The sequence below is a fragment of the Dicentrarchus labrax genome, unplaced genomic scaffold, assembly GCF_905237075.1.
Source record: "Dicentrarchus labrax unplaced genomic scaffold, dlabrax2021, whole genome shotgun sequence".
NCBI lineage: Eukaryota > Metazoa > Chordata > Actinopteri > Moronidae > Dicentrarchus > Dicentrarchus labrax.
The window spans coordinates 20,028,787-20,056,473 of NW_026136724.1; the positions used below are offsets into that span (position 1 = coordinate 20,028,787).

General features: G+C 38.4%; 1 protein-coding gene across 1 annotated transcript in view; it reads right to left on the reverse strand.

Annotated features, from left to right (window-relative positions):
• LOC127358574 (thyrotropin-releasing hormone-degrading ectoenzyme-like) overlaps nucleotides 1–27,687 on the reverse strand; it is a 178,403-nt gene that overhangs the window by 68,510 nt on the left and 82,206 nt on the right. The window contains exon 5 of the mRNA XM_051391733.1: nucleotides 14,385–14,539. Coding sequence (XP_051247693.1) covers nucleotides 14,385–14,539 — 155 coding nt within the window. The remainder of the gene's footprint in view (nucleotides 1–14,384; nucleotides 14,540–27,687) is intronic.

Consider the following 27,687-nt stretch of genomic DNA (forward strand, 5'->3'; position numbering starts at 1 on the left):
AGGCAGAGTTTTGGTGAGTCTCAGGTTAAATCCTCACAATATGCAACACTGAGTTCTAAATGTAGTGCTGAACTACATTTGACAATAAGCAACAACCCTACCCCACATAAACATATAAAGAACATATGACAGAAGTACAGTGGATTGAATATTATTTTTATTATTTAAAGTATAAGGCTGTTATTATGCTATATTTTTCTTATTGCCAACAAACCTTATGTAGGTTTTAGTACACAAACAAAAGAAGCAGTGCAATGTGCATCTGGCGCTCTAGTTAGTATTTATTACAGCAGGACAGTGTAGAAATACATTTTGTTAGTTTTAAATGAATTATTAAATTAGACAACAGAGATGTGTGGAACTAGGGCAGTCACAGAGAAGGAGTTTCCCTTGCGGTGATTTTGGGTGCAGTATTTGGTATTACCGCTTTTTTGATTGTTTTCACTAATTACTCTTTAAGGGGTACAGCGGGGTGAGGTTTCATTTCAGTACCTGCTCGTACTGATCTACATTCCTCCTGGGTTTGTGACCTTGCTAACTGGTGACTTTCAGTTGAAAAGACGCCAGTTAGTTAACGGGTTAACGAGTGGCGAATGGCAGCTGATGAAAGTATTGCACTATTCGGGGTGCCATGGTAGCTCAAGTACCAAGGCTGAGTCCTTGCTGCAGTGGCCATGGATTCTACACCTGTCACTTTCCATTAAAGGCAATAAAAAGCCCAAGGAAAAAAATCAATTTATAAATGTAAGTATTATGAACTGGATATCTATTGTATTTACTTTTATATATACCAGTGCACAAAATGCATCTGTGGTCACTTAGTTTAATGGTAAAGGTACATTTATGTAGCATAAAGATGGAGGAAATTACATAAAAAACAGATCAAAATTTGTTTATTACTGCTTTTTTAAAGGTATTATATTCACCAAACAACACATAATATCTAGCACATATTATACTCAGTCCACACTCTTAGATTGAGTATATAAGTGTTGCACCACTCTGTTTGTGGTTCATTATAGCTGTTTTTTGTGTGTGTTTTTGAATGTGTGTCTATATGTGTGTGTGTGTGTGTGTGTGTGTGATCGCCTACTGTGTCGAGGCTGCAGTAGTGTGTTCAGCCTCACTAATAAGCCTCACACAGACACACACGGAGGCGCACACACCAGCAGACACACACTCAGGGTGTTAGATGTTTGTTTATGGTCTGTTAATTAGCCTCGGACATGAGCAGGAGGCACCACAACACACACACACACACACACACACACACACACACACACACAGAGAGAGAGCTAAATATAACTGTATTCCTCTCACACATTATTATTGATTAAACCCTCCCGTCCTTCAGTACTGAAACAGCAGAGGAGGCTGTAAGTAGACGCTTGTGTCCAGCTTAATAAAGCATCTGAAGCAGATATTCTCCTCAGTAGTTCTCTTCAAAAGTTTCACAAAATCCTTATATGTCGGAAAAACTGCTCAAGAAATTTTGGTGAAATTTGGTGTTAAGTGTGGTCGAGTGTAGAGGGAGAATTTGTTATTTTTTTCCATCTACCAAACTGCTGGTTTTAATGGAAATATTGGTCTGTTGGTCCACGCTGAAATATCTCAATAACGTGACATTTTCTTCAGGCATTCAAGGCCCAAGAAGATGAGTCCTGACTTAGGCAAACCTCTGACCTTTCCTCTATCGTTCGGGTTTACCTGCAAAAATAATGACATTCCCATCAGCCTCAAGTGTACTTTGTGTTTGGTCCTAATTAGAATATGTTAGCATGCTAACGTGCTAAACTAAGATGGTGAAAATGGACACCCACTACTTAATGAGCCGCACAGAGCATAGTGGTTGTTTTCTCAGAATTCAGCCCTCTCACTACACAGAATTAGTGCTGTACATCAGATGAATTTGCACTGCAGGCAGTAAATTTTGTTTTCAAAGGACACAATAAAGCTTTGTGCACGTACAGATTTTCAGTACAGCAGCTGAATGTTTACTATCGTCTAAGACAAAAAGAAAAGGACAAAACAAGAGTACTTGTAGAAGACTTTTTCAAACTTTTTTAGACTTCATAAATTAAAACATCACAACTGACAATCAGTAGGTTACAGGCCAAAGGTCAAAGCAGACTGGAAACAACTGTTGTGACTCCAGACTGAACTGATGGAGAAAGCTGAGCGTCAGTGTGAGAAAAATATAAAATAAAAACAGAGAGAGAGAGACAGAGAGAGAGAGAGGTGAAGCTTAAAATAAAGAGAGTGAGACAGGTACAAAAAGAGAGAGAACAATGAGATGATTTATGGCTCCTTGTATTCTAATGAACTCTATGCAAACATGGTCTGCAGTAATAAATTATCCACTTTGAACCAAAACACTGCAGAGAAAAATATACAGCCTGACAGCTTCAACACACACAAACAGTATGAGTGTGTGCACATGCTTGTACTTCTGTCCTTGTGAGGACCGATACTTTAAGACAGGCCTGTATAGAAGCATTTTGTTGCACACACATACATACATACTTATACATAAGTAGGTGTGACACTGTGTGATGTAAAGTTAAGGACTTGCCGAACCTCCTTTTGGTTATTTTTATATACAATCTTTTGATGTTGGACTTACATGAACAGAATCCAGATCCTGTCGGGAGTCGGTTGCACTCATTTATCAACGTAGCAGGTTTATTAAGATGAACTCTGACAGAAAGCTTGAAGCATGAAGGCTGTCACTGCTGAATGTTTTTGTTACAGCAAAGAGAACAGGAAGGTCACACATCCAGGTAATCAATGTACACCTATATATAGACAAATCATTCATAGGTGTCACAAATGCTAATGAACCACTGACGCAAACCCAAGACCATTTTTCAAACTTCTTATCTCACTAAAAATATACAAAAGTTTAAATGCAAACTTTGTGTTCTGACTTTCTTTGCAACACTGTACATCCTGACAACACATCGTAATCAAAGAAGTAAGTTAACATAAATTAATCTTCTGTAATTTATTCACATTAATTAAACCCAACTCAAAAATTTTAATCATGGTGATATGATTCCAGTTTGTTCCATTTATTCATTTCAATTGAACAATTGTAAATATTTTTTTAATCATAGGCCAGCAGTTTTGACAAGTAATGTAATGATTAGACTTAGTGGAAGATTTAATTAGATTTAATTTAAGTGGTAACATTTATATAAAGATACATTAAATGTAATCTTACTTTATTCAGATAAATAGCACATTTTAAATAAGTTTAGAGAAATGCTGCATATGAGACCTGTTAATATGTGTAATATCATAGTGTAATATACTTTAAGTTCAATTAACTGAATCAAATTGGCCCAATTTACCTACGTTACCTTAACAATAAATACTTGAGTTTTTCAAGCTTAAATTGTTATGGTAATAAACTTAAATGGTTTAAGACAATCCGTTTCCTCAAACTCATCCAGTTTTACAGTGTAATCATTGGAAGAAATGTTCAACCAGTAGGAGGAGCTGTAGCTGGTAACAACTGCAGCCTTCTAACTATGAAGATTACTTCAGAAAACTAAAGAATGTGTCCCACTTTATAACAATAGAGAGTTTGAGACTTAGATATCTGACAGTTCTATCCCCTTTTACGTATCAGCATGACTCCTCTTACACCTAATTGGAAGAAAATACCGCTTGCTGGGCTGTCAGTCATCTTTGCTTCTGAGTGTAAAAGAACAAGGAGGCTGATATGGAAACATCTGATTCCTCTTAAACTATTTAATTATTTAAAAAAAAGAAGTGAAAAGTTAGTTCAACTCAAACAGTTTGAGGAAACCAATTGCCTAGAACCATTTAAGTTACTTATTATTTAAGATGAGAGATGAAAGATATTTGTTTTGAGTAGAAGTAACTCAAGTATGTGTGTTAAAGTTAAGGTTAATTGTACCAATTGATTCAGTTAATACAAGTTACACTTACATGCAGCATTTCTTCAAACTTATTTAAAATGTGTGAACAGAATGAACTTTATACAAATTTTACCACTAAAGTTGGATTTACTCAGTTTTCTTCCACGAAAGCAAATTATTACATTACCTGTCAAAACAACTGACATATGATAAAAAATAACTTAGAATTAATTGATTATCAGGATGGTAGCTAATTCAATTTCTGTGTTTTTCATGTGACATCAAATCTTTACACTTTGGGGGGTGAAGAATTATTTGGATGCATAATTGGGCTTATGATGATTTATAAACTGAAAGTTATACAGCATTATAATGCTTACATTTTTATAATAACAAAGTCAACTTAAAGAAAATGAGTCAATGGAACAAACTGTAATTATATCGCCTGTACTTACAATACTGCACGGATTTAATCTAACTCAAAACAACTGAGTTGCTTCAACAATTTACATTTGAGTTGGGTTTAATTTATGTAAAGGTTTTCTTACTTCTTTCATTAAGACGTGTTGTCAGGTTTTACAATGTAGGAGTTTAACAAACGTCCCAAAAAAAAAAATTATGTGCATAAGTTAAATTTAAAGAAGTACCCAAGGACAGTCAGAACCAGATAATGAGTCACAATCCAAACCCAGATAGTCAGAGAACACCAACACTGGCATCAGCATGATGCTCCAACAATGAACAATTGTGCCACATGTGCCTGTTTTCCCTGAACTTCATGTCAGTGCCAGATCCAAGGCAAAGGATTGTCTGTGGGCACCCATTACAACAACATAATTCAGATTTTAAAGCTGCATGTCTCCACAAGACAGGGCAGTCTTAGGTAGGAATGATGGACAAGTCTTAGAGGATATTGTACTTGAGCTGAAATTAATAAAATTGCTAAAGCAAGCCATTGAGAGTCACTGGGGGCAGTTACACACTCTGTCTGGTTGGTAATTCAGCCTTGCACCACAGCTCATGTTCTCGGTCTCGCATGGAAAAACACACGTTCTCCTGCGTTGACGACGATGCAACTCGTGATCAGAGCTGATAAAGTCCTCAGGTGAAAGAAATATTGACACACACGCCAGAGAGCCATGATAACACACAATGAAGTAGGGCTGTCGGTCGGTAAAATGAACACAATCTGTATTTTCCATCAACTGAACGTCTCCGAAGCACCAAATGGTTAAAGTGATTCTGACATGCACACACACACACACACACACACACACACACACACACAATCCTGTTTGCCAGGAGATGCTCTGAGTTTATTCATATCAGCTGTCTGTTAATTAAAACAGACAAAGAAAAACACTGGGAAGACATTCAGGAAAACAGATTTACTCTCTTCATCTGTTGATCTCTCCCTCTCTCTCTCATTAATTCAACCATATGGAAGAGAAAATAGCACCGTATGTATCCTGGCTGGCTGACAACAGAGTCAGGGGCGTTCAACACACACATATTTATATCACTTATGAGGATTCCCAGTGGATGTACTTCATCCCCTTTACCTGGACAGTGGACACACCTTTATACTCAGTAGACACACCTATGCTCCACATATTACACCTGCAAATACACCTGTACATATCACCTCTATACAATCTACAGTCTGGGCTTCTGGGCCCACAAACTATATTTGATCTACATAAGTCACCTTCACACCTTCACATCACATGTGTGTCACCTGCCTAAATCACTCGACCACCTGGCCATATATGTCCTGTTTACGACCTGCACAAAATCACCTAAACACACCTGTCATCTATAAATAACTTGCAAATGCGTCTGGGCACACCGGAAGGCACCAGTTCTCCATATGATATGGTCTGTGCCGTCCAGAACAATATGTATATTTTGGTGATCTGACACCGCTACGGTTAGTTTGGTTAGCTTTAGACACAAAACCAACTGGGTTAGAGTTAGGAAAAGATCAAACGTGGCAAAAGTACACACATTCTTTACTCAGGTAGAAGTACAGATGATGTACAGAAGTACAAAAAAGAGTTTGGTAATAGCAGAAGTACTGATTCAACTCCTTTACTCAAGTAAAAGTGAAAAAGTACAGGCTCTGAAACTTTCTCAAAAGTAAAAAGTACTCTCTTTGGTTTCTCTGAAGGACATTTCGACCGGCTGTTTCTGTGCAAAGCTAAAGGAAACTTCAAATAGGGTTGTCTCGTCTGTTTCGTCTTGATACATCTTTTATGTTGTTTTCATCATGTTACATCTTTCATGCAAGATATAAAAATAAACCCCGTCCAAAATCAATAATTCCCCTCAAATGCATTAGAACCAGTAAAAGTAACGAACCTGTTTTTGAAAATGTACGGAGCAGAAAATAAAGATATTTTGGGTAAAAGTTGTCAGACAAATAACTACTCAAGTAAAGTACAGATACCTTGGTTGAAATATCTACTTTGTTACTGTTAGATAAACATTGTGTTTACATTACTATTTTATTAGGGATTAGGGGACCATTGTCATCATGGTTACAATAATAACATGGTTATGGTTACCGTTAGGGAACAATCGTGATCACTCAAAATAAACCAACTTTTACTGTCAGTAGGAAACAGGGAATAAAAAGTGGTCCTCCCAGGGCAAATTCTGGTTTAGTTGACCCATCCATCCATCCTGACCTCCTTCCTCTATGTACTTTTTGGCTTTATAATAAGGCCTTCCAACCAGTGTTGCCAACTCCTCAGTAAGGAAAGAAGCTATTGGCTGTCCTAAAAGTCGCTAGAAGTCGCTAAATGACGTCATCGCCTAATTTGCAAAATTGCTAATTTGCCTGATGTAATCGCATTTAATGGACGCTGTAGGAGAGAGGAATAACGTCACGGGAGAGACAAAAAGTGAGTAAAAAAACCCCTAAATTTAATAAATCAAAATTTTTTAATGTATTTTTGGTGAGAGTGAGTGATGAAACATTTACATTTACTCCCCGCTACAGAGCGGGAACGGCGGCGCCAAGCGCATGCGCGATTCATTTGTAGACTGGACGCGGAGTGGTGTGCATCTCCTCTCTGACTACAGGCTGGGACTGCTGCGAGAGGCTACTGAGGCTGACCACCTGTGAGTGATTTTGGACGGGGGAGGGGCTCACAGCAGCACCCGCTGCTGGTTGAGCACAGTAACTTACTGCAGAGCAATACGTGCTTTCACGTCAGAGTCTCCAAACACCACAAAAGTCTCCAATAACACCAGAAAAAGTCGCTAGATTTGTCGCTATTCGATTTTGACAAAAAAAGTCGCCAGGAGGATTTGGAAAGTCGCCAGATTTAGCGAGAAAGTCACCAAGTTGGCAACACTGCTTCCAACTTCTGCCTTTGCTTCTGTTTTTATACAACTCATTTGCAACAGGGAAACGTAAAGCAGAATGATTTTTCTATTAACACAATGGGGAAATGTTGGGTATCTGGTAGTTGTAGTAGTATGTTGTTATAGAGCCTAGCAGTAAAATGTTCACTGACGATGTATTTGGCAATCTTGCAATACTATCCACTTGTAGTGATAACAACATTATTCAAACCTAAACTCTAAACCCTAACCTAACTAACAATCCTGTACTTTGTATTTTACACTTTGTTGTCACGAGACATCATTATGAAAACAATTTAGTAATATACAAATAATAATATAACAACTAACTATGTAATAGGAGATTGGGTTGCTCTTGGACATACATGGCCATATCATCTGTATATAAACTTTCAAATAACCACCTGAACACTAATATCTTAATAATGGAACAATACAATACTTCAATATAGCCCATATGATGTGTTTATTTGAAGGCAGCATCTAGTGGCCACCAACAGTACTGCAGCTGAGGCACTTCGACACTGGCGTCCCACTGTTAAACATCAGCTGCATTCATTTCACTGTCTGAACTCATCTACTGTATAACTCCATCTGTGTTTCCCTCCGCTGATGGAGGCAAACAGCCTGTCTGCTCACATTTCAGTCAACATGTTCTCCATCTGTTCACCTGAGAACAACAAAAAGAACAGCAGCATACGGTAAAAGCACCCTGAACCTGTCAACAACAGCCGCATCTTTCTATCCACACCACCATGTATCGTACATATATAATGATTTAGTCTAGCACATAAAAACGGAATACTAACAATCAAATTTTATATATAACTTTTAAAATGATGCTCTTTTGTGTCCTCAAATCATCCTGTTGTGTCTGGTGGATGTCAACATAGAAATAAAAACATGACAGCAGCAGAGGAGTTTAATATGGCTACAATATTCTCTAACACACACACACACACACACACACACACACACACACACACACACACACACAGAGAGAGAGAAACTTGTATTCCTATTCATGTGAGAGCATTGAGCTACAATCGACTTTAACAAAGCCCTTCAACTAACCTTACCTGGTCATAACTTTGACTCGCTGTTTAAAATGAATGATTAACTTTAGTATTTTGTCCCCAGATGGGAGATCATGGGACTTGATCACTGCCTGAATATACCCCTTTTGTTTTTATAACGTCTAATACCAATTGCCAGACAAACGATGCTAGGGATGGTGATGTACTGAAGTATATATGGATCGCCATGAACTTTTGTAAAGACATTCATGGTTCTTAGAGGATAAATCAGACTGACTTTGATCCATTGACACCATGAGATTTGAGTGAATTGTCTTGACAGGTATAGAAATTTGGTTCAGGTTCATGGTTTCAGAAATTTTGTATTTAACAATTCGTCAAATATACTTGGTTTAATTCAATAGTACTACATATTATATTAAGTCAACCTGTCTGTTGATGTCTGAATCAAAACAACTTAATATAATGATAGCTGGTCAAACAGAAAGTACATGGTGGCCTTGAAGATTATAAATTAACTGACCTGTTCTATACACACGACTAACAATATCATTTAATTTTTACAAAAACAAAAGTCTCCAATGGCATAGAAATATTACACAGAGGTTTACTGTATACTTCAATTTGCCAGTTATGTAGATTCATATGCTTGAGTCTGAGATAAACTGGAATTTAATGCATACTGGAACGGGAACTCCCAAATCATAGCAATAACTTTGATAACTATCATTTTCAAGAAGGATTTCAACCTAAGAAATATGCGAGTCGTCAGTGTGTGAACAGATCTGTCATGATGAATACATAGCGAACAGACACAGTCCATATACAGCGAATCCATTTTTCTAAATAGGTTTTAGGATAAAAGTCTTCCCGTTTTCTGGTTAAACTCCTCACAACTGAACCGGCTGAAACAAACAACTCTCTCTTGCTTTGTGTGTGAGCGTGAGAAATAAATGGCTTCAGGATGAAATGGAGTGCAAAGTAGCAGACAAAACATTACTTTATCATTTTCCTTTCACTCTCCCCTCTAAACTAACTCAGAAGATCAACCAAGATGCACAAAACAGACAAAAACAAAAGTAAAAGGGATTCAAAACCAGACAACAACACAATAACTACATTTTTATGACATATCCAATAATATTTATGACTTAATATACTGTGGAGCATCACACTCCGAAGCTCAACGATGTTAGTTATTATACAGTCTGTTCTTTTGCTCCAGACCAGCAGTAGCCTGAAGGTAATGTTCATCCAGACTCAGCAGAGAGAAATGTGAGTTAGAGGCCACATCCTGGAGGAAATTAACTGAAAACGACACATTCTTCAGTCAGCCAAAGGCACCGCAATATTTACACCGAACCGTTTCATTTCCATCATCAAAATGATCCCATACAACACGATGATTACTAGTGGTTGGGACAGTTAAAGGGCCTGTTCACCCAAATGACAAAAAACCTCTCTCATGTACCTTTAGATGCATCTATCCTCGCAGATAGTTTTATTTTAAGATATGCTGTGATTTCTGCTGCCACTCAAATACATTGGACGCGAACGGAAGTTTATTTGAGGTTTTCAAAGATTTAAAATATGATAATTAAAATTGAAGTTTCAGAAATGGATACATCAAACATCAAACTGTACCCAGGGATGTACAGACACCGGTCAGTGGATTACTATGATACCGAAGAAAACTTAATGATTTTCAGGCAACTTTTGGAAGTTTATGATTTTTGTGTGATGGACATCGGAGAAGGAGTATGTTTTTTGCTGCAATCGATTGACTGACATTAACCCACTGTGTCATACGGTGCAGCTCCCAACAGTTTCACACAAAATATGCACCCAGGTTTATGTAGGCAATCTGAGGGAGGAGAACATTTTTCAGCACAACATATATTATTTACAGGATATTTGTTCACTTCAATCAATTTCCAGGTGTTTCCATGACTAGAAAACTAGTCTCAAAAGTTCCAGATTTTGATACTTCACTACAAGTAAAAAGTCCTGCATTCAAAACCTCACTTCAAGGTCCAGTGTGAAACCTTTAGGAGGATGTACAGACCTTTTTCACATTTAGACATGAAGAAGTGGGGTAAACACAGGTGTTACCAATGATACTAATTAAGCTTCTGTTCCCTTCAGGTTAAACAGAGGCTCACTGGAAAGGCACTAATTAGTGTCATCATAAGTATAAATGGCTGCTGTGAAAAAGGTCTGTACATCCTCCTAAAGGTTTCACACTGGACCTTGAAGTGAGGTTTTGAATGCACTTCTTCCACCACTGCATTTGTGTAGCTAAAGATTTAAGTTCATTCTTTCTGTGTTTGAATATATACAACTGCAGGTTGTTTTATGCCAGAATACAACCCGACGATGAGAGAGTGGTCATCAACTACTTGTGTACAACCCCAGTTTGAATGTGACATTGTAACAATAACAGCAATTTAGCCACTCTGAGCTCCAACACAAACAGAACAGCTGTTTTAAAAGTCAGATTCGTAACCCTCTGCAGAAAAACTGAATGAAGCTCAGTGGATTTGGATGTTTTGTTTTTTACAGTGTTGTGAGCTCTTCCTGTCTTTCTTCATCTTTTTGTATCTCTTACTCTCCTTTAACGGGTGTCATCTCCTTTACTTTGTTCCCTCGCCTCTTTGTCTCTCCGTATCCTACGCACCATCGTCTCTCTCGCTCTCCTCGTTGTACATCTGTCTGTATCGTTTAAGCCCGCTCGCCCGCTCCCTCTCTCTCCCTCTTTCTCTTTCTCTTTACTGACTGAAACCTTTAAATTTTCTTCTGCTTCATCGTGTTTGTCTGCTTGTCACATACTCAATGTCGTACTGTAAAAACAGGATCATCTCCTCTGCTGTTGTTGTTGCCTGAGGAGCTTTGTAACACGCACACACACACACACACACACACACACACAACACACACACACACACACACAGATCATTGGTGTTGCAGTTGAAGCTGTTTTGACTTCTGTCACGTTCAGTTCTGTTCACAACCGGATCATTTGCATCCGTTAAAGGAAGAGTCTGTTTTTGGTTTTTTTTTCACTCTGGGCCTGATCTCATGGTTAACTATTAACTTTTTTTTTTTTCTATTTAATTTCAAACTAACCTGCAGCTGACTGTGAGAGAGCGTCAGTAATTTCCCAGGTTCAGGCTCGGTGACAGCGGTTTGTTTTAGCCTCTGCCAGATAACATGCTATCAACAAATTTAGCCGCTGCAGGTGCATCATTTTCTCTAAAGGAGCATATTTACCTCATGAACATTATTTTAAGCTCCGTGCTGGTGTTTTGACATGCCATACGCATGCGGGCAGAGTTGAATACCATCACAATGTCAGAAAATCAAAGAGAAACTACAACTAGAAAGCCCTCTGAAAGGGTAACAAGTATTGTTTACTTCTGCCAAAGCTGCAGAACTATTATTATTATTCTAATAATAATGTTGGGGAGTTCTTGAAAGTGCATCCGGCTCAGCAGAGATGATCACAGAATAACAGGCAGAGCAGCTCAGGTCAGGAGGTAATGAGATATAACAAAATTTCCTGTGTGATCCTTATTTTTGGAGTATTTCTTATTAATTTAATTTATTAGATTTTATTTCAGCACATACTGTTATTTATTGTGTTTTTTCCTGTGTTTTTAATTGGTGGTGTGTTTTTTCTTTATCTTTTCACCTCGTATATTGCTTTTAATATTATTCCTTATCGCTGATATTTTTTTGTATATGGAAAGCAACTTGTTTGTGTGCTATACAAATAAAGTTCTTATTATTATCATTATTAAACTCAGTGTACCACAGTTCTCTATATATTTATATTTAACTCATTGTCCTGTACACATCATTGTGTACTTCATGATCTGGTCTCCTGGTCTTCATAAAGCACAAGGAGACGGTAGCATTGGTATATTTTTACACAATATATATATATATATATATACGATAACAGCTATTATATGATTTTTGCTCCATTAGATGGCTGCTGTACAAAGTCAGAACTTAGCAGAGCAGCTTTCTCCTATTTTGCGCCCTGGTCATGGAATAACCTTCAGAACACAGTACAGCTTAATGTCTCCCTGGGAGAGTTCAAAGCTCTGATAACAAGCTGTGTAATTGCAATCGCTGTTCCTAAGGTTGGTTATTGTCCCTTGTCTGTTTTTAAAGGCACTCCACTGTTATTTTTACTGTCCCTTTGTCTGTTTTTGGCGTGCCCCATTATATAATTTTTGTAACCTTATAATACTGTGCTATCTTGGCCAGGTCTTCCTCGAAAAGAATGGATTTTAATCTTAAAGGACTTCCTGGTTAAATCAAAAATAAATATATCTCTAAAACATCCTGCCAACTGGCAGAAGAACAGAACAGTGACCTCCATGGCCGATGAAATGAGCAAACACGGACGTTGTGAAAATGATCATGTGAATAAAGCAGCGTCTTCTATTCTGGTAAATGATCTAGTGGGAAAAAAAGCTTTTTCATATAATCTCAATTCAATACAGTGACAAAAACCTGAGTCTAAACACACCCAGTAAAACTATTCCTAGATTTGTGAGTTCCCAAAATCTTTGCTACCCTAGAAAAGAGACAAGTTGTGTAGAATGAGAAAACTGACAGAGCGGCAAACAAATATCGATATTATGCTACCTATAAATATTCAGTATTTCACTACCAGAAATGTCCCATGACCCAGTTTGCACCCATGAAGTCCCAGGGATGTCATAGACGAGTCAAGTCAATTAATTGATAGAGCACATATATAAAACAAGTGTTTACCAATGTGCTATACAGAGAGATTATAAATACAGTGCTGCATTTAAATGGGTAAATAACAGCCAGATTAAAGCAAACTTTAAGTGCTGCATCGTAAAAGTAATATGTCACCCGAGTAGAGAGCAGCCTACAGTAATTATGTTTACCAGCTGTGATTGTCAGATTATTATGAATCTGTGCTGGTAGGTTGAGCTCTGAAACCCTGGGTTTGGTACACAAACCGACACATCCACTTATGCCGACTTCAACTGACAGCTTGTTAACAAAACTGCACAAGTGCCAGCAACATCATTAACAGTACAGACTCACAAACACAATATTTCACAAGGAGCCTGCCTATTGTTCCAACAGCCCATTATTCTGAAACCACAATAGTTCGAAACATGTCCCATTGGACCGGAAGCCCAGTTGTAGCCCATTATCCCGAAAACAAATACCCAATGCTTTGAGGGCCCATTGCATCAAAAACACCAACCCGGTATCACGCCAAGTGCGTAGGCTAATACACGACGAAACGTGTAACGTCTGATTAGACTTTCAAGTGAAGGTCGCACTTTGGTTGGGTTTAGGCAGCAAAAAAGTACTTTGTTAGGCTTAGGAAAAGGTCATGGTTTGGACTAAAATAGAACCACGTATCACGCCAAAGCGTCTAATACACATGCTGGTAGGTACTGATGCAATGCAACTGCATGAAGAATACAAAGTCTGATGTTGAAACAAGATAAAACCGTTTCCATTTGAGCAGACGCATCTTCAATCGCCGGCTTGAGTGAATCTGTTTCCGTTTCAGTGGAATCAATAATTAATATTTAATAATAATACATTTAATAATTAAGCATTTTTTTCTGCTTGAATTTCCACAAAATGAAAAAATATTTTCGCCAAGATTTGGTTCAATGAACTCTTGGTAGTCATGGTATCTGTGGATGATCGTTTAATGATTTTCCTAACTTCTGACCTTTTGTCTAGTGCCACCATCAGGATGAAATGTAATTTTTTTGTTTCTGGTCTCCAATGTTATCATGTTTGTTCATCAAAACAAAACATTTTTCTTTACAAAACATCACCATATGTGACATTTTTGCTGTCTGGAAAACTTTTTTGGGATCTATTGAAAACGAGGTAAGTAAGTGTAAGTGGAGCTGTCATAGTGCTATTTCCAACCCTAATAATTAATTTTCAAGCTCAAAAATCTAAACCTTTGAACAATGTCTGACCAAAACAACACTAAAGAAATTGTTGGGGTTGAAGACGTGAAGCCAACTTGGCATAATTGCTGATTAAGGTGGCTATGTTTCCCTACCTGGTGGCAGATTTCGTGGACGACCACCATGGTCAGCTCCATCTGATAGGATGACGACGACACCTCGGCATCCAACAGGATCTTCTGCTCCACAAAGACGCTCAGCCCCCAGTTCTCCATGGCAGCGTACGGATGTTTGGGTACGGCCAACAAGTCTGAAAACCACACAGAACACCACATTATGGCTTTTCAACACACACTGAATGTGTTCCTCCATTAATAAACTCGAAGTCAGTTTCATCCAGTGAGATTCCACCATTAAAATAAAAAGCGTTGGTCGCTCTGACAGAATGACTGCTGGCATCAGAGCAGATCCCATTTTGGGTTAAAATTAAACTCATGAGTCATTTTAACAACCTGCCAAAGAATCCTTTTATCCCCACAACATGGATATATGGAGTTTTCAGATATAATTCTACATATATCTGTGTGAGAGAGAGAAAGAAAGAGAGAAGCAGACAGACAGAGCTGAGGACAGACATGGAGAAAGAAGACAAGCAATAGAGTCAAAATGAGGACAGGAGGGAGGAGAGGGAAGATGAAAAGAAGGAGAAGGTGAAGGATTCCTTTGAGCGAAGAAACTTTGAATAACAGGAGCTGAAGAAGGAGTTTACCTTTGGTGGGGAAGATTTATTAGAGCGGCAAGGGAGTAATTAAATGTCAGCAAATGTAGAGTAACCTCTCTGGACAAATAGGCAAGTAAAAGTGAAAGTCATCCACTGAAAGTTTAAGAAAAAGTTGTGAAGTAAGTGCCATTAGGAGGACTCAAAGCTGAAGAAAGTTACGCTCAATATAAAGAATAAACAACAAAGTCCTACAAGAGTTCTTTGAGTGTTTCTGCAGGTTTTCAACACACACAGAATATCTAAACATACTGTGTCCCAACCAAGACCCATCTTGACGAGACTGAGCCATTTTTAATGTTAATATATGTACCGAAAGTGTAAAATCATGTTCCCATCATGCTTTGAGTGATGCAGTAATTAGGCATAGTGTTGCCTGAGCGAGTCCGCTGTGAGCTGCACCTGAGTCACAGTTTGGTGTTTTTTTAGATTTCTTTGGAGAATCTACACCATGAAAAGTCATTCTGGACGTGCTGTTAGCAGTTCCTGTTTCAACTCTTTCTCCTGAAAATGTTGCTAATATACAACAGCAAACACGGTTGGAAGGAAGGCAAATAACGAGGAAAAGTTTCTGTAAAGTCGTAAAATATCCATACGTCTCCCAAGTGCATTAGCAACCTAGATCTAACCCCGGACTCAGGCGTGTGATCTGGATTGACTGATTTATTGAACAGAGAAGACAAAACTGGTATGACGCCAAAGCACAAAAGAACACACCGCAGTCCACCGTGGCAGTGTTACGTTTTCAACAAGTTCTCATTAAGCTGTCAAAAATTAACATGCAGACTTTCAGAATAAAACTTGTAGTTTGGTTAGGTCCAGGCAACAAAACTACAACAAAAAGATCAAAAAAGTTAAGTACATTACGTACATAACTTAAAATACGTCAACCTTGACTTTTGGTTCCACATAGGACTGTTTGATCTGTCTTTATACTGTTCCTCCATACATGTGTATACTTTTCACATCAAGGTGAGGCAAAATGTGACTCAAACTATACTACTATACACAGTATCACATTTCAGCATTTTGTTCATTTCTGTGAAGAAAACTAAATTATTTTTTAAAGTTGAGGTTATTATTTAATATGAACTTTGAAGATCAAACACAATTTATATTCACAGAGCCTTCACTCTCTGATCAACAGCCTCGTCCTGCATTAGAAAGTACGCAGTTAAAACAACCAAAAGTTAACAGAACAATGAGAAGAAAAAACACTGAATTTGTACAAAAAAGGAGTCTATTAAGAATGTATGATTGTTAAAAATCATAAAAAATACATAATACAGACAGAGAATTGTTAAAAAAGTTCCTAAAAATAACAGGATAAGAATAACTGATGCAATATTCACAGGAAACAATCTGCTCAAAATTGATCGAAATCGCTTGTTTTAGACAAACTTCCTGCAGTTATTGTGTTTCACTATCAGTTGTTCTGTGCTGTTATTGTTATGCATTTATATATATAAAATATGAAATATCCACAAAATATGGTCAGTCAGGGGTCCCTTAAGGTAAAAAGTTGGGAATTTTAGTGGATCAAACCCACAAAGAACTATCACAAACTGCAGCTCCATGGAGCTTTTGAGCCTCTTTTAGTTCCTAGTTTGGGTTTTTCTGCACATTATCTGCCATCAAACATGCTCTGACAAATAAATAGTGAACACAGTGGAGCGTTTAGGAGCTAAAGAACCAGATATTCTACTCAGGTGCCGGTTGAGACCAAACCAGAGCTGAAAACGTGGAGGATAAAGAGTTAATGTAGAAACCGACCTCTATTAAGGACATAGGTTGAGTCAGTTAAAGTGAAAAGGGAAAATAAGAAAAAAGAGGAGCGGGAAATGGGTTTCTTTTCAGAGAAGAAACCTGATTAAAAAGGAGGAGAAGAAAAGAGCGGAGGTGAAAAGGTGAAAAGGAGCTTTCTCACTTGAACAAAAACCCCGATTGTTTCTCAGCAGGAAGAATAGGTGTTTCTCTCCAGTAAATGAGTCAAAAAGAGTTCAGTTCCTCATTTAAATTTAAAATCAGAATCTTTTGGCACTTCAGCTGCAGCAGCGACCTTCGTCAGTGTTACAGGATCACATGTGCACACAAGAGTGTGTTCACTTGGATCTAAACTCGAACAAACCAGCCTCCAGCCAGACTCCTCAGTCAGCTGGAAGATTTTCTTTCACTCCGGCTCAGTTTGATTCAAGCATTCACTCTGTCAACTGAAGAGCAGAACAGAAACTAAAGAAGAAAGGGAGAGTAAAAAATATATTTTCCTGCAAATTACAGCTGATTAAAGTGAGGAAATCTATAATAATTTGTAAATTTATGTAAATTTATGTTAGATATCTACACAACTGCTTGCCAGGAAGTTTCATACACATTAATACTCCCCAGAGGATCAACCTTTTTGACTTTCATGGCCATGGGACCTTTATTTTTTGTTTAAACTCTTTTTTTAGCTTTAGAGACATGATATAAAAGGGAAAAACATCCGATCTGGTTGCTTTTTTACGAGTGAAGTTAAAAAAGGTAGATTTTTCTCAGTAAATTGTGATATATTAATCTGTTTTTAACTAAATAAAGTGCAAATCCCACCTTTTCTCCTCACAAAAAACCTCCAGGCAACAGTTTTAGTCTCAGTTTGTACATTTTGTTTTAGTTTCCCCTCATGGACCGCTGTCAGTCTGAAGCTGTCAATCATCGGAGCAAAGAGTGACATCACCGCAGTGTGACAGCTGTCAATCATCACAAATCTGTGGTGGTGGTGGATTACTGTTGGCAGATGGTATAGTGAGGTAAAACACACAGAGACACACACTGACAGAGTAACGGTAAATACAAAGCCGGTAAAACACACACACACACACACACACACACACACACACACACACACACACACAGAGGCTCATGCAAATGTTTACACACAACACTTTTATTAAATCTGTTGTTGGAGTGTTTCAAAGCTAGAGACACTCCTGCTGGGAAAACACACACACACACACACACACACACTCTCTCTCTCTCTATAAGCAGTGTCTGAGCGACTTTTTCTCTCATTTTTTATTCCTTCCATCTTCCCTCTGCAATCATAGTCTGGCAAACATTTCACTGTGTGTGTGTGTGTGTGTGTGTGTGTGTGTGTGTGTGTGTGTGTGTGTGTGAGTGGTAGGTTGAGGAATGCCTGAGGAAATACATTCAGAAACGTACAGTTTGGATTCACACAGGCACATTCTGTGTCCTGTCACAGCTAACACTTCCTGTTTGAGGACGCTACAAACTGCCAGTCAAAATTTGCTTGAGGCCCGACGCTACAAACGCGCCGCCTGCAAGACCACTTCTGCTGGCCTGTTTCACATAATGATCCACGTTTCTAGGCCACCTCATCTGCAGAGTATCTTCTTTTGACTCGTGTGGACAGAATTAATTCATCCGCATTGAGGAAAACCCTGGGTGATCACCATTCAGTCAGGCGGGGAGAACTCGAACGAGGGGTTATTGAAAATGTAATGACTTGCAGTGTAGCGACGGGGCGATCCGAACTTAATCCTACAGCTCAGTCTGGTCCATTAGCGACTTAATGCTGCACTTCAAGTGGCTGTACTTGATCCAAACCTCTGGTGACTCTGCTGAGGCTCCAAACTGACCTTTGTTCATGTGCTAAACTGCCTTACTGCGTTATCTCGAAACTGGTGAACTATATTCTAATGACTTAAAACTAAATATTAACAACTAGAAACATAACTGTAGTCCACTATGAAAAACAAGACTATTGTACAAACTAAACTAACATAAATAACAGTCCTAACTACTTCCTGTACGACAAAAAAGGTACATTAAACCAAATGGTACGGCGGCCCTCTCTCTGACACATGCCGTGGCTTTTTATTGGTTTTAAGACACCCATAAAAGTTACAATGATTTCAGCTTCTTAGTCGCACCGCTCGTAAGTGTCACACTCAGCCCAGACAGTCCGTCAAAAGGGGCAGGCTTCACTACTTTACCACTTCCTTCCTGTTTTGATGCGGTTTAATAGTCTGGTAAATAGGTTAGCTAGCTAGCTGTTGGACTGCGTGAGAACTACGTAGCAGGGGTGTAGTGGGAGGTAAACCCAAGTAAACTCAGTTATCCTGAAATTAAGTCAGAGTTTGCTCTTCTTCAACTTGACGTCTGCTTGAATTAACTTTTTTTCCAGTAATCATATGTTTATTATACTATTTACTGAGGCTGATGAGAGTGTCAGTAGTACACAGGTGTTTGGTCATAAACCAAGTAACAAACTGATATTAAGACCTGATGATGGCGCTAGAGGGAAAGTCGGAGGATCACCAAAGTTATTACAATTCGTCCTGAGGGGGGATATGAATGTTTGAACCAAAGTCATGACAATCCATCTGATAGCTGTTGGGATATTTCACTAAAAGCCACAAATATCAAACTCATGGTGGCGCTAGAGGAAAGTCAGACTGACCAACCGACCGACCTTTAAAAGGTCCAGTGTGTAACATTCAGGAGGATCTATTGGCAGAAATTGAATATATTATTGATAGGTGTGTTTTCATTCAATATAGAAATTGTTGTGTATTTGTTATCTTAGAATGATACCTTTTTATCTACAGACGCCTTCAATGGAGGATTCAAATGTGAGGATTCACTCTTTTTCTCTGCTTTCCTCTTCATCATCATCTTTGTTTTCAGACTTCAGATGTCACCTTGGGCTCGGGGGAAACTCTGATTGGCACTTTCCAATACTTTCTGACATTTCATTCATTTATAATCAAATATTAATTTGATTAACTGAAAAAATAAACAGCTTGAAACAAACAGCTTATAGATCAGTGGTTCCCAACAGGGGTCGTGAGATTAATTAACAAGATACGAATGCAGGAAAAACATGTTCCTGCCATACAGATTGATATTTATTTCATCAGGCTTTCATCTGATTTCTGCAAATTACTGGATAATTTTACATCCACAGGATTCAAAAAGCGCTTTAAAATAGAACCGTGAAAAATAACTGATCTTTGGTTAATCTGGTCCCAAACTAGCAGACAAATTCATCTGCTTGTTTTAAGGGTAAGAGAGAGGTTGGGAGCCACTGATACAGACAGTGAGAAGATTGATCTCTGAAGCCCAAATTACCATTTTTCAGTCAGTATTTTTAATGATTTACAACATAAACACCTGAATGTTGTTACGAGCAAAGGTGAACCTTCAGGATCAAAAGCAGCCTCACAGTGGAGAACTGGGCTCCCTCCGCTGTCTGATTTTGTGTTTAAAAGCTGAACTCTGCAGCAGCTGTCAGTCACTTCAGTCTGGAAGTTAATCAGGCATGAACACATATCATGATGTTACACCTCAGACCACTGGGTGGCCTCTTTTACCCAGCATGCATCTCTCTGGCAGAGTGGAGGCAGTCATGAAGACCCACTGTGTTAAATGTTTCCAGGTATCCAGAACTCTGTGCTGCCTGAAGGCTGGAATTGATCTATTTCTGTGTTATGAGAGAAGCATCACTATCCTGTAGCCTTAATATCTAACTGTCCATTACTTGGATCTATCGTGAGTGTGTGTGAAGAGGTTTTTACAGAAAATAATGACGAAATAATGATGATATACTGTAAAAACTTGAAATGAAACTAAATTATATTAATAGGAACGTGATAACATATTGTGAGACAGTTAAATCATGATACAAATACGTAAATAATTATGCTTTTAAACAGCAGAGGGTGATATCTACTTTTCACTTCCTTGCCACAGTCACCAAGTGCTTGCTCATGGTGGGAACTGTTACGGTATTACGGTATTAGTACAGTCTAGACCGGCTCTATTTGAAAAGGTGACGACTTTGAAATTGAGGATGCACCATCCTGTTTAAAATCAGAGCTGTTTGGCTTCCCTAAGTCAGAAAATGAAGACGATAACAGAAGAGACATGGCAAGAGATATGAGGCTGTTTTCTGTAGCAGTGAAGGATTATATTTTAATATTATTAAAGTTTAAAGTTTTCTGCACAGTTTATACTTGTTTAAAAAAACATTCTTAGAATATAAGAGAAAATATGTATAAAGGAGTCTGTGTCAGTCATAATTTGTCTTAAATCTAAATTTGTCATAAACCAAGTATTGTGAATTGTATCAAATTGTGAGTTAAATGTATTGTTAAAGCCCTATTGATTAAGTGTCACTATAATATAATTAAATATTTCTGTAGGATTTTGTAACATTTCTCAGTCACACAATATTGTGTTGATACTTTTTTCATACGTTTAATGTGACTCAGCTGCAGTAATAAGTGTTAGTGTTAGCATTAGCAGTAACTCAATGCAGCTTTCATACGTCTCTAGGAGAGTGATCAGTAAACAGTAACGCTGATATCAATGAGATAAAATTACAAAGAGCAACGCTGGATTACATTCTGCATCATTTCCTGTGAAACTCTCGTGAGGGGAATGGCGGACTCCGCCACTTAAAGTGAATAGCTAGAGAAATATCCATCAAATACAGGGTTATATGGCAGATTCTGTTACCAGAAGCTTTACTGGCTGGTTGTGCAAGTTTACTAAACAACAGGAGTGAGAGAGAGAGAGAGAGAGACAGACAGACAGACAGAGAGAGACACTGGCAGAAAGAGAGAGACAGTCTATAGCTGCCTGGAGACATAAAAACAGCTGCTGTAGACAGAAAACTCTCCTACTATGTTTCTCTGTTTTGTCCCAGTTTTCCAGCAGCTGAAGAAGTGTGACAAACAAACAAAAAAAAGACAACAACACAGAAAGTCCCAAACCCACACACATCTGTGTGCAGATGTTCCTTGTTTGTTCTAATTATCATTTATTCAATCTGTTCATTCATTAATAGAGACAGCGAGAGAGAGAGAGGGGAGAGAGCATTTGTTCTACCTCTCTCGCCCAGCCAGTCTATATTAATGGCTGATATAAAAAGCTTTAAACTAAATGGGAATTGTGTATTTCCGACTTCAGTTAATTAGACATACCAGGTTATAAAGAACATGGCCACCTGCTGTTTGTCTGCCAGCTTCAGAACTGTACTAGCTTCATGCAGCTAAATCTAATTTAAAATCAAGCGTAGCTGATAAATTGAACTCAGAAATGTCATGAACTGAGGTTTACTCAACCAAAAACTCTTACGTTAAAGAATTAAAACTTAAAATAGACATTGTGAAGTCTGAAATACAACATGTAGAAAAGTTGTAAATGAAAATTGATTTTAATTTACAAGTGCAGCACAGAACCTGACCTGGCTCTGAACTAAAATATAAGAGGACCAGTTCTGGGTTTAGTGTTGAAAGGCCGCAGCAGCTCTGTTGACATACAATTCATCACATCATACTCTGAATGTCAAGCTGCTCACACTGTTCAAACCTGATCCATCACCCAACCAGCAGCTGTCAGCATGACAGCACAGACTGTCTATGTCGATGTCAGAGCCATCAAACATTTTAGTAGTTTAGAAGAACAGTTTGTAGGTCAGAGGAAAAGTGTCCTCTGTAACAACAAACAACCAAACAGCCTGAGCAGACATTCATCAACACAGCCTCGTCTTCCCAAACTTTCATCATGTCTTTTTAAAAAGGTCTCAGGAATGGCAGCCGGGGTGGACGATAACACTATGATCATTTACCTACTTTTATCAAAGTAATATTGTGAGATTATGTGTTAATGCTAAAGTATAGGACAACATTTTATATTATATTTTGTATATCTTTGCTTCATTGTGACATATATCTAACCAAACTGCGCCCCACAGAACCATCTGGGAAGTTGTTGTTGGAAACTGCTGATTGGACGAACCATCTGTCTATCACAGGCGAACTTCAACCAATCAGATCAATGAACCACATAACAAACTCTGACCGAAATCAGTCAGGAGAAGAGCGAAAACATCTTCTATATCGATAAAAAGCCTTCAGTGGCGTTCTTTGCTCCTGGCAAGATGGATTTTAGCTTCATCTTGTGAGTCCAGCTGCCTCTCGAAGTGGACGTATATCAGTATTGTCAGTATATTGTTCGACACTACATGGCGGGAACAGGTGTTTTCTTCTTTATTCGTGTTTCCAGAGACTCTTGCTTTGCTCTGGAGAAAACAAGACGACTTTTTGGAGCAAATATTGGAGCAGGACAGAGAGTTGGAACAAGGAGATTCATCCATTACTCTTTAAGTTTGATAAAGAACCGGCTGCTCACAAGGCTAGTTAGTGAACTACTGCTGGCCTCTTTTGGGTTAGGTTGGGCGTTGTAGGCCTAACAGGCTGCTTAGGACTAAGGTCGAAGACGAAGCTCTCTAAGCTAGCTAGGTTGCTAACTTCAGTTTACTAGCATTAGCTGCCAGTTGGAAAGCTTGTTAGCTAGGTCACTAAGTGGACAATAAGTTCACACATTCATAAAGAAATATATAATCAACTCCTCTCTCATAACTGTCTGTAAACCAGTCGTTAGTGGAAAAGGGTTTTTACTTTAGGAAGTTAAATAAAAGTGGACTGTGAAGATAATAAACCGATAGCATCCTCCATTTTGGATTCTTTAGCTCTATGTTTGCACACTACACAAAATATTTCTGTGGATTTACTTTTCTAATCCAAGCGATTCCATCTAAATAAATGAATATATGCCATGACATTTTAAATTCTTAAGTAGGATTTACTGCTGAAATGCAGAGCTGATCAGCTCTGGCCCTCCAATTGAAATTTAAGTACATACAGTATGTTGACTTTTCACAGCCGAGAGGAGGTGGAGTGTGACATACAGAGCAACTGGCAGCTCAACTAATGCATCATGAAATATATAAGTTACCGTGGAAACAGATTTCATCCATAGCCAGCGTCCAATCACGTACCAGCCTCTGCTCCCAGGCTGAATGTGATTGGCTGACAGCTCATTATCCACTTGAGTGAGGCTCAGACAGCAGAACTGATTGGCTGGCTGAGGGGAAATGGAAACAGCAATTGGTTTAACTTAAGGGGGAAATGCAAATTAGGCTGTTTGGTTTAAGGTGGAATATGCAAATGAGACATTATACTCAATAGACATTTAAATTAAAATGAAATGAATCGTTTCATTTTACTGCAGAATGAACCTTCAGGAGGTCCCAAAACACACACACACTCACACGTGAATTATAACCTAAATTAGATTCACTTCACACACTGTCGTCACTCTCATGTGGTTACTCTGGTGTTTTACCCGAATTCTGTTTCTTCCTGTAGCCTCTCTTTTACTACAATTTTTCTTTTTGTCAGCGGTGGAAAATAACTGCATACATTTGCTGATGAGGCTCTGTAAACAGCGCATGCTGAGTCCAGGTGCAACATGCCCTACAGAGTCTCTCGCCTCAAACAAAAGCTCCTCCAAATGATAAAAAGGGAAACTACAACATCCATTCTAGATATAAAGGCGAGTTTACTAGTTATGTGCAGTACTACTCAGCCTGTTAAACTAACTAATATCATCACACAAAGTGGTTAAAGACGGGCAATTATCAGGAAGGGAGGGTCTACAATATAAGATGTAATTGACTTGCATTATGGGAAGTGTAGGATCCAGTGTATTTGAACCTTGACCTTGCCTAATATCAGATATCAGATAATTGTGTTACACTTTAACGCTACTGCATCAGTTCAGCGTCCGCTAATGTACAGAGCAATGTTACGATGGAATTCATTTCCAAATCATATTACACAAAAAAATAAGGTTTTTTTTTCTGAGCAATGAGTAATAATTCTGAGTAGTGCACATTTTTGTATGGTATTGTGTAAACTGTGTGAATCCCAGGAAGAACAGTGGCTGTTATGCAGAAGCTAATGGGGGATCTTGACAAACAAACAAACAAACAAACAAACAAACAAACAAACAAGCTCTAACCAATTTCCGTGTGGGAGGGGGATTTGATTTTCACTAGAGACCAACGTATCCGCCTGAATCCATCACTTTGAGTTGACATAGATGGCAACAGACTGATTTTGTCGTTTAAAACTTCTGATTCCTTTTCACCCGAAATGCATCAGCAGTGATATTTTATTAAAATGTGACGCTCTACAGGCATTAGTTGCTTTGATGGTGTTGCCACATTTTTCTACTTTTAAACAGATGTGTATTTTTGAGTTTCCAACTGGAACACACACTCACCGTCTTTTTATGGACCACATTTCACCTTTTTTTCATTTTTGAGCACCACTTTTATGTTTTTAAAGCACTCAAACACAAATACGTGCCTCCCTTAAATCCTTAATGCATGTGCTGGATACCTGATTCCAACATTGGAGAGTTTTGTGGATGAAATTAGTCATGAAACCTTTTCATTGTCTCTATTTTTTATATTTTACATTTTTTTCTACACTTAATTGTGATTCTTATGCACCAATGTAACAAGGAAAACTCATATGTGAAAACTTACTTGGCAACCTGATTCTGCATCTGATGAATACAATGGTAGTTATGGTAGATGCTAACTTTGTAATTTCGGTAAAAATACCCATCATTTTAATAACTAGCTGGGAACAGGTTTAAGGACCTGCTCAGCTAATCACTTCACTTCCGATGGGACCTGCAGGACCATACGCCCCTTTCATTCTCCATCATCCTGCCTGGGTACCTCAGGAGGAGGTTTGTGATTCCAAAATGGCAGCATCCTTCTGCATCCTTTGACAAACAACTATCTTTTCACTAATTAGCTGCATTAGGCAACATATCACCACAATGCTATCCGGATTCAGGGTGTATGCGGTGGAGGCTATTGTCATGTTTTTCCTTTGTTTCTGCTCTCCTGCTGATTTGAATTAATCACGGCTGAATCATGATGAACATGACACTGTCCTTGCTGCTGGATGGTGGCTGTAATTGCTTCAGTATACGAACAACAGACTCACAGGGTCCATGTGAGTGGCTGTCTGTGTGTGTTTGTGTGCATTTTGATATGTCAGCAGTTAGCAGGCAGGCAGACTAATTTAGTTTTTAATGAATGTGTGTGGACAGATTTTAGATTGGATCTCCATTAATTTAGACCCAGATCTAAAATCAGAATTTCTTCTTCCCACAGTCTGTGTTAAAAATCATGAGGTGTCCTTATATAAGATAGTAATTGACAAGGAAGCAGCTGAGACCACCCCGTCTGCTAAAAATACTGCTCATTTGCTTTGCCAAATATGTTTTTTTGGGGTAAATTGCTGGTTGGATTGTGTTCACTGGCAACTCTCCAGGAAGTGTGATTCACGTACATACTGGGTGATTCCTCACCTCAAATTTATATCCAATGCCAGAGTTCTGTGCCACTGCAAAACATACTGTTCCCTTTATGCAGTGAGGTGGAAAATAAGGGTATGGAGTCCAAATTTCAGACAGGAAACAGAAGTTTATGTCCTGTCACAGACCTGCAATTAACATTTGGCTTTTAAAGAGTTTCAGTTGCCCAAACTGTAGTTTATTGGCCTTAACCACAATCTTTTCCAACTTAACCATGCTGTAGTTGCTATGTGCAGATATTGTAGTCAAGCATCTTAAAAACATTGGCAAGCAACAGGAAACAAAGACTTTTTGCCTTTTATTTTAAATCAATAAAATCTCAACATTCTTGTTCGGTTTTAAGATTGAGGTAGTTAAAGTTAGGAGAAGATAGCAACTCTCATTAAATATTGACAAAGTCTATGTTTTATTCAAGTCGGAGTCGACTGTATCCATTTTTCCAAAACCACAATCTAACCTCAAGAGCTTTGACTAGTCTAAACAGAACCATCCAAATGTCAAGTGCAACACACATCAGCCATGACGAGTAGACTTGCATCATTTAATAGCACACAGTAGATGCACTGTGCAGACAGAAGAAGTCAAGACACACTGGGCTGGATGAGCCAATCGGAAAATACAAGGCTGGGAATCAGGACAGAGGTATAGCCCAACAAGCTCAACCTGGGTCGTCAAGACCAAGGCTGTGGTGGTAAACCCTCTCCGACCGGGGCCGTGATGGATGGATGGGAAGATGGATTAACAGTCTATGTCAGAAAGCAATCTTGAGTCAAAGACGGTATATATGGTCTCTTTTTTTAAATCAATAAAGGAATAAAACAGAATTTGTCAAGTGAGCGGTTTGACTTGTGGATCAAAAATAAACGTTTTGTTTCTCAACTGAATCTGTCTCCTCACTTCCTTCACTCTCGAGAAATATCAAAAGCCTTCATTTTAGAAGTCTTACAGGGCATGAAGGAGCAATTAAAGGTTAATTTAGGAGCATCTAGTGGTGAGATCACAGATTGCAACTAACTGAATCCTCTTGACTCAACCGAGTGCAAAGGAGAAACAATGGTATGTCTGTAGGAACAGCTCATTCTCAGGTAGCAAAAACCGAATGATTCCTACATTCAGGTGATTATACACTAATGAAAACATACCTATGAATATTATATTCTCCCAATAGATCCTCCTAAATGTTTGACACTGGACCTTTAAATACCTAATGCGGAACTTCCATTGAAACTCATCCATTTGAGGATGAGTCGTGCTAACATCCAGGTTGTCAGGTAAGTAGTATGTTGTCTTGTTTAATTAAAGGGTTGGTGTCATAAAAGTTATTCTCTTTGATAGATTAAAAACTACAGAGTTTACAAAAAAGTGAATGGAAAGCTGGGACACAACAATCTTTGAGTCTCTTGACCCCACCGTTAAAGATCCAAACACTGGCT